This window comes from Chamaea fasciata, unplaced genomic scaffold, assembly GCF_029207755.1.
Source record: "Chamaea fasciata isolate MVZ Bird 193981 ecotype frontalis unplaced genomic scaffold, bChaFas1.0.hap1 SCAF_5, whole genome shotgun sequence".
Taxonomy (NCBI): Eukaryota; Metazoa; Chordata; class Aves; order Passeriformes; family Sylviidae; genus Chamaea; species Chamaea fasciata.
Genome location: NW_027094090.1, coordinates 6,636,101 through 6,655,785, shown reverse-complemented (window position 1 = coordinate 6,655,785; position 19,685 = coordinate 6,636,101). Strand labels below are relative to the sequence as shown.

General features: G+C 43.4%; 1 protein-coding gene across 3 annotated transcripts in view; it reads left to right on the top strand.

Moving 5' to 3' along the window:
• The window catches only part of BEND7 (BEN domain containing 7), a 48,278-nt gene extending 31,306 nt beyond the window's left edge, over positions 1-16,972 (top strand). The window contains exons 7-10 of one of the 3 annotated variants that reach the window (XM_066182735.1): positions 2,187-2,306; positions 2,701-2,836; positions 10,379-10,429; positions 15,025-16,972. In XM_066182735.1, coding sequence (XP_066038832.1) covers positions 2,187-2,306; positions 2,701-2,836; positions 10,379-10,391 — 269 coding nt within the window. In that variant the 3' untranslated portion in view covers positions 10,392-10,429; positions 15,025-16,972. The remainder of the gene's footprint in view (positions 1-2,186; positions 2,307-2,700; positions 2,837-10,378; positions 10,430-15,024) is intronic. The other 2 variants (XM_066182736.1, XM_066182737.1) reach the window with 2 other exon arrangements.
• The last annotated feature ends 2,713 nt before the right edge of the window (positions 16,973-19,685 follow it).

The following is a 19,685-nucleotide window of genomic DNA, read 5'->3' as shown; positions in this document are numbered from 1 at the left end:
GACCAAGTGCAAGGTCCTCCATCTGGGTCAGGGCAATCCCCTGTATCCGTATAGACTGGTGGATGAAAGGATTGAGAGCAACTCTGCAGAGAAGGACTTGGGGGTACTGATAGACAAAAAATTCGATATGAACCTGCAATGTTACAGCTCAGAAAGTCAGCTGTGTCCCAGGTGGCATCACAAGAACTGTGGGCATGATTTGTGCCTCTGCTCTACTCTGGTGAGACCCCACCTACAGCACTGCATCCAGCTCTGAGTCCCCAGCACAGGAAAGACATGGACCTGTTGGAGCAGTTCCAGAGGAGACCACCAGAAAGGTCAGAGGAGCACCTCTGCTATGAAGACAGGCTGAGAGACTTGAGGTGGTTCCGCCTGAAGAAGAGAAAGCTCTAAGGAGACTTTATTGTGGCCTTTTAATATAAAGGGGGCTTGTGGATAAAGATGGATATTCTACTGAAGCCTGTAGTGACAGGACAAGGGGGGCACTAGCTTTAAACTGAAAGAATGTACTGAAAATACATTTGGTTGGGCATTAGGAAACCTTTTTGTTTTTTGATGATGATGGTGATGAGACATTGGAACAGTTTGCTCAGAGAAACTGTGGGTGCTCCATCCCTGAAAGTGTTTAAGATCAGCTTAGACAGGGCAAGCAATTGGTTGAGCAATCTGATGAAGTGCAAGATGTCCCTCCCTACTCATGGCAGTGGGGTTGGACTAGACGACCTTTAAAGTCCCCTTTAAATTCAAGCCAGTGTATGCTTCTATGACAGAGGGTTTGTTAATACCATACAGCTTGGGTGGACTAGAAAGGGCAGGTCCCAGTTCTCCTGCCTCCTTTGCATTCCCATTCCTTTTTGTCTGCATTGTCATTTCTCTAACCACACATTGAGCAGTTGCCTGTTTTGAGTAAGCAAGAGTCACAAGTCACTGATCAGGTTCCAGTTGTGTCAGGTACCATATGGATTCAGAAGGGAAGGATTATTTCTACCTTCACAAGGATGATATTTGTTGAAAATCAAACACTGCGAATGTGTGGGGATGTACTGACTTCTGTGGGCAGCCCTCAAGGGTTGGTCTGATGTCCTTGTAGATCAGACTGTACAGGAAAGTGTTGCTGATGCCTGCCTTGCAATGGTTTTGTGAAGCTGTTAACATGGAATGAGTTTAGAAAGGGGATTACTTTTAGTTCCCTTATACTTAGCAGGTAGTGCTGCTTCAAAAGTGTGTGTATAAAAATACTGAAATTGTCATTTTTTTGTTGCACGTTTCCCGATTCCATTTGTGTGATATTTATTCTCAAGGATTACAAATCCCTTGAGCTGGGACCAGCTTTCTCTTTGTTTGCCAGTCATAACTGGACACTGGGCTCTGAGACCTCTGACCAAGTTCACAATAGCAATACTAACAGCAAGAATATTTTTTCTATTTCTGCACTTGTTTATTTTTTGCACACCTCTCAGTTGCATGATGAAAATCAATTGCATCAGTTTCACTCCATTTATAATTCTGTATTTTTGGTTTAACACTGTTGGGTTTGCTGTAAATATGGATTTAAAGATAATGTTGACCCTCTCTGTACCTTTTTTACAAAACACAAAATTGGACCTGTAGGATATGTCTTTTTTCTCAGTAATGGTGCTTTTTTTTTTTTTTTCTTTTTCTTTTTTCTTTAGTAGCTTTATAAAAATTCTATTCCATCTGGTTTGGCAGTATAAAACTGTGGAGATTTCCACAGTGGTAGGACTTTACTCTTTCATCACTTTCCCTACAGCCTTAGGAACCTAACCAAGAGGCCACCAAATGACCAGATCTTCAGCCCTCTACCTGTACCATATGGAAGGCAGCATTTATAAATGCCTGCCACATCTGAGACTCAGTTCTAATTATAGTTATTTTTCTGTGATCATTTTGTGTGAAATTCATGGAGACATCAGGTGTGGAACATTTCTCTGGGACAGGCTTTTAGTAGTGATGCCATTCCTGTGATATTTATGCAGCCAACTCACTTCTGAATGATGAACTTGTAAAATCCTGAGTTGAGCTTTATTCTCACAATCCTACATTTGGCCATTAAAATTCTTTATGATAATTGAATAATTTCATATATTTTGATTAAAATGCTCTCCCATTTCCTTTTCTGCATTTTTGGTTGCACATTTCAAAAAGATGATATCTTTTTATTTCAGTCTTTACAGAAAAATACTGCACTGCTAACCATGTGGATAAACTTCCTGGTCCTAGGGACTGGGTCCAGATTCTTCAGGATCAAATTAAACTTGCAAGAAGACGATTAAAAAGAGGCTCAGGTATGTATAAAAATATGAGGAACAACATGTGAGTGTAAGATTAAAAACTTAGAGCCTTTTGTATCCACAGAAGTATTTTTCCTGTTGACTGTAGAGTTGTACTTGTTCATTCTATGAAAATTAGCACTCTAACACTTTAGCAAGTTTCTGTGGGTTTGGAATGGTAGCAGGTTTAGGAGCTGTCTCTACAGTCAAGTGAAGTGTGAGTCTTTCTCAAATGCCTCCTTTCCTTTAGCATCCAAACTCTTCTTCCCAAAAATTAGTGGATCCACCCAGGGTTGCAGATAGAAGTTTTTTAATTCTGTATTGTTTAGTCTGACAAGCCACTCACTGTATTGTTAAGACATAAGCCAACTGACCTTTCCCTCTAAACTGTATGTGTCTGGAAGAATAGATGAGTCTTCTCACATTCCTTGTGAAAGAATTGGCAAAAAAACCCCAGAACAAACAAAAAGAAAACCCAGCCACCCACCCTGGTTGTGCCAGCAAGGCTCTGCAATACATGGGAGGCAACTTGCCAGCAATGACAGGTAATCTAAGCAGGGTTTTGCAGCAAAGCTGCTCAGCTGGGGCTGGGATAACCTGGGTGCTTGGGACAACCTGAGCAAGCTCAGTGCTGAGCTTTCACCCTGACAGCACACGGCTCCTGAGCCCTCAGCTCCAGCCATGAACATGCAGCCTAGAAATCCCCAGTAGGATTCTTGGCAATGTTACTGATTAAGAGACATGTAATTACCTTATAAACCATAACTAGTCTCCTTCCCATCTTCATCCCTCCAGTCCTACAAGGGGCTTTCTCCCTATGAGTCATCACTTCTTTCTCATCCTGCGGTTTTCTTAAGGTTCTCTCGGGGCTGTATTTCTGGCCTGTCTTTCCCTGGACTTATCTGACACAGTTGTCTGAGGCACTTCACTTGCACCACCTCCTTAAACACAGTCCTTTGCTGTTACTGTATTTAGCTGCCTGCCTTTTCCCCTCTTCCCTTCTGCCCATCACCACAATTAAGTGCCTGTTAGCATCCATGGGATAGGAAACCTGATGGCTCCGCAGGGGATGCTCACCCCGTGGTCCCTGGTGGTGAGCGAGACCGCAGGAAATGTCCTCTCCATCTCCCTGTCTCACAGAGCCAACCCTTTCTGTCCAAAGCTGCATCTCTGAAACACACACTTAGGCTGGCATCTGAAATCATTCTCCACAACGTTATTAATGCCAGGAGGGAAAAGCATAAGACGGAGGAAAATGAGAAACAACCAGAGACAGAAATAACACAGGGGGAGGACAAAAGTGCAGATTATTCGGTAGCATAAGCTTCCCAGCATAGAGAAACAAACCACCACTGGCCTTAGAAAGGGTTTCTTGTGTGTTGGGGGAGGGAGGACAGAGGGATACAAGATAATCTTGTTAAAGGCAGTGTCAGATTACTGGTGTTGTACAACAGGGTTGCTTTCTGCCCCTTCCAAGGCTGCCTTTCAGCCTCCCCAGGACAGGAAGGTGGAAGTGGGATGTCAGGCTCCAGTAAGGTGAAGGGTACAGTGCAGGATGTGGGGAGCAGAGGGTCCTTGGGTTGTCTGCAGAGGATCCCTCAGGAAAGAGGATTGACCTAATTTTGTTTTGGTTTTTATTTTCTTTCATCCTTTTTTATTTGCTTTTCTTCTTGCCTCTGCAGGATATTAATTAAAATGACAATGACATTCAGCTTTTGCTTTTCAAATGGGGCCACCTCTGTCTCTGGTCTTTGCTCAGGATGGGAGAATCTAAGCAGAGGATATTATATGTAAGCTAGCAAGACTACGAAGGAAAATAAGCGAAGCTGAGTAGTGTGCCAGAATCAGATAGGCTGCCCTGTCTGTGCTGCAGGAGGGAAGGTAACTTGTTCACCTGTATGTGGATGCATAGTGAGCAGCAGCATACCTCGCAGCCCCTCAAGTTTATTTGTTGAAAAAAAAAACCCCAAAAACCTGCACAATACCTAGATTGGTAGAAAAGCTCTTTTTTTGTGCTGTTTACTGGCCAATCCCTGAAGTGCCTCAGTTTCTCTCAAATGTGGCCACAGGCAGACATGCTGTTTTCAGTGTGTCAGGAGTGACTGAACTGTGGCCACTTGTACCTTTCCAGCCACTGCCATCTCCTCTGGTGGCTGTAACTAACCCAACCTGACCTTGCACTGAGGCAGAGAGGTTTCCCAGGCCTTTGTGACAGCAAAACAGTAGATGGGAGCAGAGAGGCAGGAGCAGACATCTGGTTGCAGTATCCTCATGTTGTTGAAATAAGATTTGTTGGTACTTTAATGCTACAACTGTGAGCTTCTGATATGAGGAATCTAGAGCTGACCAGGCAACAGATCTGTCTACTCCCGTATTTTGTGTCCAGCACTGGCTGTTAGCAGATGCCTGGGGAGGTCTGTAGGACCAAGGGAACAATGTTATGGTATTTGGTAGGATAGTCTCTCAGCCGTCAGCAGCTTTATTCTGATATAGAACTGGTGATGTTGGAATTATGCACAATTTCTCTATTTATTGTGAAACCATACCAAAATTTGGTATAATTTACATAGACTAAAACAGGAGGGGAGGGCAAACATGGAAGGAGAAGCTCTTCCAGGACTTTATGTTGTAAACCTTGGTTTTTAAGCATTTTAAAACTATGGGACTTGCAGCCACTGAAATGTGGGATTCATCACTCTTCTGGCTGAGCTCCTGAGCTCTTCCAGTCTGCCTGTGGCCAGTGGAGCAGAGGCTGAACAAGTGTCCTGTGTCCATACTCCTAGGTCATTCTCTTTGAGTTTGGTCTCCACTTGCTCACTGGAACATGCCAGCTGATCTCGTGGGGATAGACTAAGGTGCCCAAAGAACAAATCTGAGCCAGCATTAATATAACTTCACCCAGGACTTTCTGAACTAATATGTCTCCCTGGTGCTTGATCCCATTATTTATCTACATCAGTTCTTGGTTTGTTGTAATACACAGGCTTTATATGGAGAAAGCTTAAGATGAGCCACTTATTTCAGAGGTCACAAGACAACTTTTTAGTCAGCACTCTTGGGCTAAATTTTAACAGCAGAAGTATTTAAGAGAGGAGGAACAGGCTTTTCATCCTGCTTGCCTTCCCCCGAGCCATTCAGTACATCCTCTGATGAGTTTTTCATTTCAAACCAGACAGTAAGACACTGCATTCATGAGCAGCCCTCTCCACTTTATCCTGTGAAACATTATTTTAGTCTGAAAATGTAAATCTGCTCTTTCAATTACAGTAATAATCTCAGAGAATTCTATCAAACGACTGGGGTGGATCTGCTTTTTGTAGCCCCTTCTATAGGGTATACTCCCATGACTGTTTCCAAATTAAATGAAATTATGATCACTAGATCATAGATGCTGCCCAGCTTCAACCTTATTTACCATGTTTGGCTCATGTCCTAGAATTAGGGACTGAAAAAACTCCTTATTTCAAAAGCTAATCAAAAGAAAAACACTTAAAAATTCTGCTTTCTAGAAAATAGTTCCCCCGTGTAGATTTTGAAAGGTTGTTATCCTAAGCCAAATAAAAATTCATTTACATTCTGAATCAATGACAATATTTTTTATAGCTGGGAATATTCTATTTTTTAATTTATTTATTTTGCTTCAGCTTTTTCTTAGTTCTTTTAGATTATTGCCTGAGATCTGAGACTTGGGTAGGGGTTTTTTTTATTTGTTAGATCTGAGAATAAAGCTGCCGCTGCCATTAAATTTTTATTGGCCTTGTTCAGTCTTTTCAAAATTTCACAAGTTAGCTGTCACAAAGGGGAGAAGAGACTGTGAGGTTAATGTTACAAACAGATGTTATAATTAAAATTAAAGAGTATGATAATATTCTTCAGCCTAGACTACTGGTCCCATGTCATGCCAACAGCAGAGCATATTGGAGCACAGCTTCATCATGCCAGGTCTGTCTTCTCCCAGAAGAGAAGCTGAACCGTTTTGGTGGATGGGATGGGCTGCAAAGTTGCCCTGGAAGGGAAGAAGTCAAAGGAAATGCATGTGCATAGTTTTCCTCTCTTAAAGCAGCATGAATTACAATGCAAATTGCCTCCTAATTTACAGTGCTGGACTTGCCCCAGCATGGTCTCTTCACCCTGCAAAAGAGAACACGAGCAGGTGTCTGGTGGCCTTGGCAGTGGCAGCACCGAGGGAGACAGTCAGCCATTATCACAGAGATCTTAAAACGGGTAAAATCAGAGGGAGCTGGCTGGCTGTTCCTGTCACCTCTGTGCAGGCACCGCCTTCAAGCCTTTTGATTACTAAACTCTCCCTCCATTAATAAGCAGCAGGTCAGGGTTCACACATCTCCCACAGTAAGTTCTTCCTCCCTTTTTATGTTTTGAAGAGCCCATGAGCCATTATTCCATAGCAGCTGTCCATGGGAAAACTGATGCTGTGGGGGTAATATGTAATAACAATAACATGTAAATTACTACATGGTGGGATTCCTGGGGCTGTCCTGTGCAGGGCCAGGAGTTGGGCTTGGGTGATCCTTATGGGTCCCTTCCAACTCAGGACATCCTATGATTCTGTTCTAACACTGCCACAGTACATGGGCTAGGAGCTCTTCATGCCAAGTGATTACTTTGTGAGCAACTGGAACCTTTAGATTGCCTGACTCCTTAAAGGAAAATACAGCAATTTTGGAAAACATGTTGAAAATGTTCAGGCAAGATTCATTTAAATAAATTGCATGCAATGACGCTTCATCCTTGAATTGTTGTTTAAAATTAACCTTACTTTGTTGCAATGTGAAATAATGGGGAAGAAGGAAGAAATTGGTTATTTTTTTCCTGGAAATACGCATTTTCTCCCATGTCCTTGTTCAAACTGCTGCTTCCGTAGTTTTGCATGAGGTTTTTTTCTTCTTTCTGTTTTTATTCAGCCTTCTGATTCCCTTGTTTGTGCTTTTGACACAGTATCTACATGCTGCAAGAGATTGGGTTGATTTTTGCTTAGCAATACACACAGGGCCAGGAAGGATGTAGGATGAAGTCCGGCATGTGGTACAGTGTGTTTGTGCCCAGTATTTTAGATAAAAAACAGTAATATTAAAATAGTAACCGCTGTATTCAACTTCCCAGCCCTGAGCACATGTGTACTTCTGTCCAAAGAGGAAAGCAGCAAGTGTACACTTAACAGACAGACATGTGCCTCAGAAGCTACTCAGTTTGGGGGGAATCTAAGGAAATGACTACCAGCATTTACTTTGCAAGACCTGCTGCACTCTATCTAAGCAAAGGGCAGAGAAGAGGCTCTGAGTTCCCACAGTAGGCTCTCTTCCTGCTTGCCTTGTCTTGCAGTCTGGCTCAAGACAGTGAGGTTTGGCTGGCAGTCTGTGGGTGTGGTTGTCAAAAGCAAACCTTCCTTCCTTCTTGGAATGACATGTAAGAGACTGGTGGTTTTATATCCATGTTAGGAGGTCGAGGTGTTTGCCATTCCCCTGTGTTGTACTTCACCTGGAGCTGCAGTTACACATCCAGTTTCATAAAACAAATCCTGGCAGCTGCCAAGAAGAGTGAGTAGCTCTCTGGGCATCTGCTGCACTCCCACTCCCTTTCTGGCGCTGGCACAGGCATTCCTGTGGCCATGTTGTCAGTTTTTAACTGGATCTGATCTTGGTGACTATATAAACATTTGTGTTGGCATGAGGAATGAGGCTGGAACAATTGGTGGAGAGCCGAACCTCATCTATCAGTCTTCTGCCAGATGAAAATGGCCAGGTAACTTCTAGTTCTGCAGAGTTTTGGAGACCTCTGGAGACTCGAGACCTTACTTTTTGAAAGTTCCTTGTTTTCATTTGTTTCTTTCTGTAATACTGCCTTCCTCTGGTGTAAGAAGAGGAGTTTGGCAGAAAGGTGACCACATCTCTGGAGCTACTTCAGGAATTGCTACAGAGGTTTCTAGAAAAGCTGTCACTACAGTGGGCAGCCCGTTGGCACCACCCCTGATTTTCATAGAGGGAAGGCTCTCCAGTTCATTGGCAGAACTCAGATCTGGCTTCCCCCATTTTCATAGCTTGGGTCCCTTCTACCCGAGGGGCCAGATGCAGCTTTGTCTCTTGTATGCTGAGTTGCTGTGCCACAGAATCACCTGGTACAGGTAGTTCTTCACAGCATTGCTAGAAGTTTGCCTCAAACTGACACTCAGGATTTTTTTTAAGCCATGTATATCCCATTGGCTGTCTCAGCTTCTCATGCCACCATGCTGTCTCCTCCCTTGCACATCAGTCCTTCTGTCACTGAGAGTCTGGTCCAAATTCAGTCCAGCCTAGGTGATCCCTTCTCACTTAGTAAGCCACCTGTCCCTTCCAAAATTCAAGGTTTTCACAGTGAGCTGTAACAGGCACTGAATTTGTTTCTGCTCAGGATGCCACCTTCTCAGAGAAAGCAGAAAAATGTATCCATTCCAGGCACTGAGTCACTTGCAAATCTGTGCCATGAATTTATCAGGGCTCTGCATTTAAACCTTTTGTGGGAGGAGAGCTGCCTGATACTAAGGTGTTAGTTTGTCTATGTTTTCTTTGGTTCAGTTAATTTTGCAGAACTGAAAGCATATAGCTAAAAACTAACCTGACATCCAGGCAGGTGGGAGACACAGCAGTCTCTTGGTCCAGAGATGGAGAGACAGGGGTTGATGGATTACATTAGAAAAATAATGTAGATTAGGAGCTGGATTAGACATTATCGTGAAGGCAACAACTCAGCATCTTCTTGTGCGAGCCATGATGAGACAATCAGGACAGTTAGCTTAGTCTCAAGTGAGAGGTGAACTGAGTTGCTTAGTGCATCTGCAGCCTTGGTTTTGATCCCTGTGGATATTGTGCAGTGACTGGATGTGAGCAGATATGTGTCCACCACACTGACCTTGTACAGTGTAGTTCGTAGGACAAGGGATGATCGTTTTAAACTAGAACATGGTTGATTTAGATTAGAAATAAGGAAGAGTGTTTTACAATGAGGGTGGTGAAACACTGGCATGGGCTGCTCAGAGAGATGCTGGGTGCCCCATCCCTGGAATTATTCAAGGTCAGGGCTCTGAGCAACCTGATCTAGTTGAAGCTCTCCCTGCTGATTTCAGGAGGGTTGGACTGGCTGACCTTTAAGATCTGTTCCAACCCAAATTATTCTGTGATTCAGTGATAATGGACTTGTCCTGTATGACCACACCTCATTTGCTGAAGTGCCCTCGAAGATCTCATTGTGCTTCAAAGGCCTTAAATATCATGCTGCAGTGCCAAAAGACAAAGGTAATAGGATTTTGAGTAGGACTTGTGTAGATTAGGCATGGATTTCCTGTTACACACCTTTGACTTGCTCAGGGTTCACATTGCACATCCCAGGTACTGCAGCTTAACAAGTCCCTGCACATCTGCTGAGTGAGATGAGCTATGTCTGTGCATTCCCTTGGCCGCTGGCAAACACAAAATGAACAAATTAGGCTTTTAGCCTCCCTTCACCATGGACCAAATTAAATCAAATGCTCTTGCATAAGCTGTGGGTTGAAAGCATGTGTGTATATACACGTTAATTGCCAGTGTGGTCACATGCTTTTTTAATTACACTGGGCACCTGCATCTTTGAAGACACTTTTCCCTAGTAAATCTGTCCCCTGCAAAATGAGCTTGCCTGTGGCCATGGGAAGTTTGGGTGCAAAAATGGGTATGTTCCTTTCCCTGCAGGCATGCAGAGGGTGGGGTTCCAGCCTGAGAGGCTCTTCCTCCAAGGACCCCTGGGGACTTTCCTCTTGACTTTATCAAATGATTGCAACTCATTTTATCATACAGATATCCTGAAACCTTAAAGAGAACAAGTGTTACTCCATCCCATTGTTGGCACAATTGCTTCTTAATACCCAAGTCCCTCTTCCAAGTTCACGTTTTTATTATATGAACTTTTCCTCCAAGCAGAGAGTTTTAACTGAGCACTTGCAAATTGCAGCTGAGGAAAGTAGATAGAAAATGCAAAATCACTTCACAGTCTGTAGCTTTTTAATCGCATTCCCGTATTCAGTAAAAGTAATGAGATTTCTTGTTTATATTTGTAATCAGCAGAGGCAACTGACTGTGATGAGAAGCCGGACATTTCTCTACTACAAACAGGTAAAATGCATTAAAAATCTTATCAGTCTCCCATATGTGTTTTTGTTTATTTATGGCACAGAAGTTCTTTTCAATAATCCTGACTTGCCATGTACAGCTGGGCAATTGTACACAGGACTCGGCTATCTAAAGTTTTGAATGGTCTGTGTTAAAAAACAAATGCATCAGAATCTTACAATTTTCCCCTCAATTTCATATTCATAATACCTCAAGGTCCATGGGAGCAGCTAAGCTAATAAGGCCCGTAAGTTACACTTCTTATGCCAGATAGGAGCTTGTGCTCATCCCTGATATTTCTGGGAGTATTTTTTATCTCTTAACAGAGTTATTGGTAGGGACAAACACAGTCATTTGTAGTGTCACATTTGTTGAGTTGTCAGAGGTATTAGCCATAATATCTTGGACTCACAGAAGGATTGCAGACATATTAACATGCTAGTTAACTGTTAGTTTACTTATTCTTGAAGTGCAGCCACCCTGCATTAAAAGCCTGACAATTGCTATACAGCAGCTTGGCTGTGCAGCTGTGTAGGCTGGGAAGTAACATTTTTCCACGCTGTTGAATTGGGTGTTGAGATCACCAGTCTCACCAGATTGAGACAGAAATTTGAAGCACCCTTGAATTAAGAGTTGGTCCATTAGTAGGTGCCATGATGGTAGGAGCTGAGCTGCCATCCTCTGAAAATCCAGTGGGGCCAGAGTCTGGGGACCTGGTCATTTCCCTGCATTTCAGAGTCTGTAATGTCACTGAGATGCTGCTTCATATCCCCAAAGGAGAGAGGATCTTGGGCAGACAAATAACGTCATTGATTATAGTGTGGTTTTGTGTTACTTCATTTAACAACAAAGGGTGGTTGGAGATCAGCAATGCCATTGCTGGAAGAGCAGGACAGGGCTGGTACTGGGTGTCTGAGCACATCACACGGTACCTGACAGCTGTGGGGAGGACGGGAGACTACTGGTGACCATCACAGCATCTGTGTCCTGTGCCAGGACTCCCTAATCTCTCTTGCATAAGGGCTGGAGAAGGAGCTTTCACACCCCGCTGCTGTGTGCCGGAGCAGCAGCTGCCAGCCGTGGAGCGCTGTCGGAGCACGTGCAGTTACTAAGGAATAGGAGCAGCGGAGCAGTTGGGAGGACAAGCAGCTATAGTCTGGTTCTGGCAGGGACCCAGGGGGGGCTGGGAGCACACGCTGCCTGGGAGCTGCTGTCCTGCTTTCCTGGCCAGCCGCTGAATAATATTTCAGGGTACGGCTGTGATGAAAGGTGCAGGAAGCTCTGCATTGAAAGGTCTCTTCCAAGTGACATCCTGTTGGTTTCTTTTATCAGGGAGGGAAGCAATTCCGCTGCGAGAGCACCCTAATAAAGGTTGTTAATGCAGTGTAGTGTTATCTTTTCATTGCTCCGGTAATCACATTAAGGAGCAGAATTAACAGTTTGCTGTATGTTTCTTGGAGCAGTTTCTGTAGTTGCTACTTGGGTTGTACATCAGGGATGGAAATGAATGTGCTGAGATGGTTGTGGTAGAGAAGGCAACTTCCTTTCCACTCCACTGCAGATCACCCTTGTGGTCTGCTTGCTTGTACACCTTTGAGCATCCATGCATGCAGCTTTTGAGCTGAAATGCTTGCGTGTGGTGTGTACTTCTCCACGCTACCTGTGGAAGGATGCCTAAATAAACCACACTGCAGTTTGCATTGGGGGGGAGGTGATGCTCACAGGCTGTGAGCCAAGAATTTGATTCACACCCATTATTATATGTGTGCCAGTGCTTCTTTATAGGACATATCCGTGTAATATCATACTGTTGTTGGAAGCAGGTTATTTAAAGTGATACATAGACAGTATAATGATGGTAATTATGAGACAGAGCCAAAATATAGATGCTTTCTATCAAGGAATGTTGCAAAAGAGGTGGAATATGATTTTTACAGGGGTCTTTCCCTGTTTTAGTACAGCTGGTTTTACAAAGGGGTGTTTGACAGGTTCTTTAAAGACAGTCTGCATGCAATTTATTCAGCTGTCTTCTCTGTTTAGCTTGAAAAATCTTTGGGGAAAAGTCTCTCTGACTCTGTGTTTGTACAGTGCTTCATGTGATGAGCCTTGGTTGCAGATGACAGCTAATATCAGATAAATCATGCCCTCAGGTATTAGGAAAAATTTCTTTCCCAAAAGGGTTGTCAAGCAGCAGAACAGGCTGTCCAGCGAAGTGGTGGAGTCTCCCTCCTGAGAGGTATTTAAAAGATGAGTAGATGTGGCACTTGGGGGATGTGGTTGTTGGTGGACTTAGCAGTGCAGGATCTTAAGTATCTTTTTCAACCTAAAATGATCCTGTAATTCTGTGATCAGTGGCTAACGTGGTGCTTTGGTATAATAAAACCAGAATGAGCTGGGTTGCTTGAGGGGATCTTGCAGAAGACTGGATGGGGAGAAAAGATGGGGTACAGGAGCTATCCATGAACAGTTGCTCTCTTGATCTTCAGTAACTGAACAAACTGTGAAGCAAAAGTGCCCAGGGAGAATTACTTAAATCAGTGATAAGTGTTGGTGGTAAAAAACAAGGGAAAACTCAGATTCCAGAGGTGTGGTTGCTCTCAACTCTCTCCCTCATTGGTGGGAAGAGAGCTGCTTCCAGAGGGAAGGCCAGGTCAGCTGCAGTTATGTGTGGAGGTGTCTCTCCTTTGGTGCCAGCAGGACCAGGCTCCAAGTGCAGTTAATTGGTGCCAGTGCCCACAGTCAGGTCTGAACCAGCTCTCTGTGCCGACAAACTAGCAAAGTCCTGGGATTTGCAGAGAGCAGGGATGCTGTGTTTTCAGAAACCTCTTTTGGAACTCAAAAGCCTCATAAACAAAAAAAATGAAGCTGGTACATCCTCATTAAGCTAAGGAAGACATTTTTCCCGATCATATTTTAGCACTCATGAGCAGAAATTATGCTCATGTGTTAAAATCACCCTCTACACTAAGAGGGCCTTGGCTTTAAAGGCTGTTGATTGAAGGGTGTTTAAAGTACATTGTAAGAACTGCGGCAGTTAAACTTGCTGGGAACTTTGGTTCTTTGACAGATAAATCTCAAGAAAATACTAGAAGAATTGTCCCTAACAAATGTTATCAAAGCTCAGGTCTTGGAGAGTTCCAATTTTTGCACCTACCCAAAGCTGCAGGCTATGTCCAGACCTGAGCTGAGACAGATCAGACAGCTCCGGGGGTAATTATCATGGGCTCAGTGGAAAGGCTGATTAGTTTCTTGGTGATACAGGATACCTGGAGGGTGTGAGATAGATCTTTATCAGGATGAGGATGTGGCAGCTTTTAGAGTCTTTCTGTGTAAGTTGCTATTCTGAAAAGGCACATCTTATTTCAGTGTACAGTTTACGCAAAGCGTTGGGATTTTGTGGTTTAAAAGAAAAACAAAAGGAAGGCATAACCCATAAATTCTGCATGTGAGAACAAATGTAAGCCAGCTGCAACCCCCTTTTCTCAAATCCTTATCTTGTAAATTGGATTGGAAAGATGTAGCCAGGTATTGGACCATGAGGTAGCACTCCTTACTCCTGCTCTGGACCATAGCCATGCTGAGAGTTTATGTAGTTTCTCCACACTGGGGTTAATTCCAAGATGAGAAAGAATTTTGATATCCCTAACGGAAGCTGAAACACTAACATCCCAATCCTCAGGTCTAGGGGTGATACAGCTTTGTGAAAAGATGAGAGCAATCTCTTGGTAAAGAAGCGGATGATAAGAAAACAGCAACAATCCAATTCTATATAGGTTGTCTCCTTTTCTCTTGAAATACAATATCAAGAAAATGAAACTTGGGGAAAAAAAAAGAAAAACCTTTTCTGAAACCTTAAATATAAATCCTTTATTGTAATATAAATCTTTATCCTTTCAATGCATGATTGTATGAGTCTTCCCTTTTCATTGGGGTGTATTTGCCTCTCAGGCTGATTGATGTCTGTCTTCTCTTTGCCCTGTGTTCTTAGCACTCTCGTTGTAATTCTTCTGTCCATCTTTTCATTGTTCTGTTTAGAAAAAGCACATTCTTAAAGTGCTTTAAAAAGATGGGATATAATCATACAGTGCACCTTTTATAGGGGTGTGTGTGTATATATATACTTTTTTTTTTTCTCCTATATGCATTTAGACTGCTGTGGAGTGGTGGGGGTTTTTACCAAGAAAGATCCCAAAGTATGTACTCAAGGTTTAAAATTCATGGGGTGCTTTTTTCACTTCTTCAGAACTGAAACTTCAAAGGGGTGAGCGTCACAGTGCAGTTTGTGCTGAAGACTAATGGAGCGCTTTACCTCTGAAGTGGGCTGCACTGTATGTTGTGTGAAAAACTTGGCTGGCAAATTTTGTATTCAAAAAATCTATTTAATTTGCTTTTCTTTAGCCAGTTGAGCTTTACTCTAAATGGAATTCAGCAGCACTGCTTGTTTGCACACCAGCAGTTCAGCCCCATTACTAATTAAAGTTAAAACTCAAATACATAATTTCCATAATTCTAAAATACTGATTTTTTTGTTGCAAATTACTGGTGTCTTAAATTCTTACATTTTTTAACTGATCCCTTCAAACCCTTTCTGCCTTCAGGTAACCTTTTCGACACCACAACAGACCATCTGATAGATGCAAACCCAGATTTTTCAGTTTGAATTTCACATCCTGCATCAGTGTTCATAGCGGATAGAAACATCCTCTCCTTTGAGTAATGTTCCTGCAAGCTCAGCACGAGAACTTCAGTGTACCACAAGACATGGGCATCCATTCAGTTTTTCTTACAAGTCTATGTTTTTTCCATGCATTTTCCATGTAACCTCAAGTAATGAAACCGCCAGATCGCTTCACTGTTCTTCATCTTAATTAAGATGATTTCCCTGTGCATCCAATGCATTACTGAATTAGCAGGGTATCCACTCTGAGGTCATTCTCTTACCTATGTTTCTCCTCCATGACTGTATTTTTCCACATGTTTGTATGCTTGCCAGCACTGTTTCATCTTAAACCACGCAGAAGTTGTGACTCTTCCCGCCCCCAGGGACCAAGGTGGCCTCTCTCTCCACCGTGGACCCTGGGGGCTTAATGAGCATCTGACTTGGTGAAGGTCTTTGCTTCTGCAGAACCACTTTTCCTTTCCTGGCTGCTGCGGTACCAATGACCAGTCACACACAGCTCTGATTTAAAAATCCTTACTGAGTTTAGGAGGAAATAAAGCAGGATTTCTCCCAGCAGTACTCAGTTTCCTAGTTAGAGCAAGGGGAAGCTATTCCTCAAACAATTTCCCCTATGTGGTCCTAGTGGGATGACTCTTGAGCATCTTTGTAGTGCAGATTGCTGGAGGTGGTAATTTTCCCCTCACCGCTGCCCGCAGCTTCCTCTACCACCTCAATCTCAAAATGTAATAATTTTCTGTTTTCCAAGAAGAGGGTCTGCTCACTGTGATTTTTCAGCCACTGTCCTTGGCAACAATACTCACCTATTTAAGAAAAGCAAGTCACCTTTCAACTGGCACTGTATTGATAACTCAGCAGTTAAGACAAGTGAATCGATCAAGAAATTGCACTACGCTCTTAGACACTGAAAGGGTCGGTCCTTTTGGGTCAGGGCTAAGGTAAAACTGTGTGCAGCCCTCCCTGCAAACCTTCATTTCTGCACCTTTCATCAGCACTAAATTCACTTTAAAAATGTTGCGAAGAAATCTGGAAGGTCTCACCTGCAACACCTATTGATCACCAGGCAGTTTGAGCACGTTTCCTGCAATTCGAGGGAGAGCTTGCTAGAGCCTTTGCCATTGTGTTTCCTTTCCCTGTGTGTATCTTACCTTAGGTACTTTTTTTTTTTTTTTTGGAATTATTTGGCCTTTGAGTGTATCAACAGAAGTGCTATTACAGAGTGGGATGGTTTTCAAAATATTCAACCTCTTTTTTTAACAATCCTAAAGCCTGTTTCTCAAGTGTCACAGAATACCCACAAATAACACCGAAGCCAACATGAACAGTTTGTTCTCTTGGCACCTGAAAAACCAGGCTCCCAGCTGTTCCCCACCCACCTTCCATGGACTTTTAGGAATGACCATGTTCTCTCTGAAACTGTGGAATAGATTGAATGTGCACTGCAAACCTTAAATTTTGAGTCTTTTCCTTCCTTCATGGCTTGGAGTTGCCTGCATTGGGCAGGGGGCACCAGTCCATTGTGTTGTAACCCTTCAACAATGAATCAGCGTTTTGTAAATTTGGAAGATTGCATTTGTGTTTACTTACTGTGACTACTGTTCAGACTTTCTTCAGAAATCTTTTTATAGGGTTTATTAGAGAGAAGAAAAAAAAATCATTCCATATTTAGGTAAAAATGTCTCAATCTTCTGTATATATGTTTTATTAATATGTAAATATTTAGATATTTTTAAATTACTATGTTCTTAATAAAGCAACAAGGGACTAGTTGTGAAATGGTGTATAACATTGTGTTGTGTTACCGATCTCTGGGAAATCCTCTTTGTCAGTTCAGAAAAGAAAACCTACAATAAATAACTTTAATTGCATGTGCGTTCCTGTGTTCTATGCTGGATTCCTGTATTTTAGAGTAATTACTTTGCCACCAGTGGACTACACATAGGAAAACCCTGAAAGTTACCACCACGATACTATTTTTCCAGCTGGTTCAGCCAGAAACCACACTGCCTTGCCAATCACAACAACATCTATATCCAATCACGTAATAACTCTTGAGTATTAAGTACTGATATGCTTGAAGTCTAGTTTTAATTGAATTAGGTGCCTTTATAATCTGCACTTAAAAGGTTAAGCTCTGCTTCTATGGAAACAACACACAGGAAGGACAAACCAATACTCATAGGTTGGAGTAGCTGCAAAGATATATGCTTGGTAATTCATTATCACACCCTCATCAAATGTTTAGCCTTAGAAAATACTTTCTGCGAAAACATGTTCCTGGTAATCTTCCATCAATTCCAAGGAGCCAGTGAAGTGAAGTGAAGCAGCAGCTCACCACACCTTTTTGGCTTTATACAAGGAGCACCATGGAGACACTGCTGGTAAAAAGTCCCAACGAGAGCTTCCTTCACATTTCAGTGGCTGCCCAGATCAGCTGTAGCCTGGTGCACATCCTGCACCCGTGTGGTGTGACAGGAGCCAGTGCCAGCCTTCCCCTCTGTGGGGTGCTGCAAGAGCATCTCAGTCACAGATCACAGAATGGGTTGGGTTAGAAGGGACCTTTAAAGCTCCAACCCCTGCCATGGACAGGAGCATCTTGCACAACATGAGGTTGGCCAAAGCCCATCCAAACTGGTCTTAAACACTTCCAGGGATGGAGAATCCACAGCTTCTCTGGGCAACCTGTTACAGAGCTTCACCAATCTCAATGTAAATCTGTTTTTCTTAATATATAATGAAAATCTAGCCCTCTTTTAGTTTAAAACTGTTGCCCCTTGTCCTGTCCCTATAGGCTCTAATAAAAAGTCCCTCTCTGTCTTTCTTACAAGCCTCCTTTAATTACTGAAACACCACTCTAATGTCTCCTTTTCTCTGGGCTGAGCCCCCCAGCTCCCTCAGCTGCTCCTCAGACTTGTGGTCCAGAACGTTCCTCAGCTCTGTTGCCCTTCTCTGGACACGCTCCAGCACCTCAATGTCTTCACTGTAGTGGGGAACTCAAAAGTGTCCCCAGGATTCAAGGTGTGGCCTTACCAGTGCCAGGTTCAGGGGGACAATCACTGTCTTGGTCCTGCTGGCCACAGTATTGCTGATACAGGTCAGGATGTTAAAGAGTGGCTTTTGTTTGGCTTGTGTTTTTTACGACAGGGACCAGGTTAATACGCTGTTGCTTGTAACATTTAAGTGGAGCACCTTAAATTGTGTTTAAGGTACAATTATGAGCAAGAAATGTTCCTGTGTGCTGTGATCTGCCTGGCACTAAATCTCATCTGTGCTGCGGAGCCACCCGCACATGCTGCTGTCAGGCTGCAGGTTCACCTGTTGAAACAGCTTTGGGATGGAGCAAGTGACACTGCCAGCACCCACACCTGAGCTCCAGCCACGCTCCTGCTTCCTTGCTGGCCCTGTCAGCCAGTGCATCCCTCTGTCCTGTGTACAGGACACTGGAGATTAATACTTTGGGTGAAAAAAATCCTTCTGAAGCTGAAGAGGAAAAAGGATATCCTCCTGGTAACATGAAAGGAAACTGAAGCCTGGGCTTTATAAAAAATGCATTAATTGCGAGACAAGAAGAAAGTCATCTCAAGTGCCTGTGACATGTTGGTTTAGAAACGGCTGGCTGAGTCTTTCGGGGGAGACAGACTCCATCACATCAGAGTAGTTTGGGGATGGGTGGTCCTGCTGCAGCCACCTCTCCTCTAGAGAAACCTTCTCCCCAAAAAGCCTGCCCTCTGCTGAGGCCTTGCTGGGAAGCGCATTTCTCCTTCCCTGGGGAAGGGAGGGGGCACGGTCCTGGGAAAAACCCATGGGGCCACATCCTTCTAGAGAAACATGTCACCAGCGTTTTCCAAGACTTTTCAAAAAATAACCCCATTGTGCATGTTCTCCCCCAAATCTAAAGCATCAAAATGCCTTATAGGAGGTGCTGAGATGTCTCTTCTCCCTCCACTGGTTCTCCCACTGCTTGAGCATCCCCACAGCTGGGCTGGGGTGAGCACCTTCACTCCTTCCTGCCACACTATCATCACAGAGAGGCACGAGAGGGGTTTGTACAAGTAGGTCAGGTATGATTTCTCATCCGCCGACTGCTAATAAAAGCCACCGATGTGAAACCTATAACATTATGTGTATAAATAATTTAGCTCCGCTGTGTAAACATCAGTTCTAGGTTTTAAAAAAAACTGAAATAATTCCATCAGCTTTTTCCCCACCCTCTATGCATATGTGGTTACACCCAGCTGATAACAAGGGCAGAAAATAGCTAATAGTGGGGAAATTTGGAAATGGAAGTGACATACTTCTTGTGTTTCAGCACTGGCTCCTTCCTCCACCCAAATCCTCAGAGGTGTAGAGGAATCCAACGTAACTTCATGTTAATGTGTTGCCCCTGAAGCTACCAACAAGCATGGGGTGATGACTTTCATCCACCTCTGCCCAGCAAGAGTCACACGGGTGAGAGTACCATGGTGGCCCTTGGCTCCTGCCTGGCCACAGGGCCAACTTGGGGTGGCAACCATAATCATGGGCAGAGATGTGCCCTGGCCATGTCCATTACCAGCACACCCAGGAGAAATGTCATTTTCA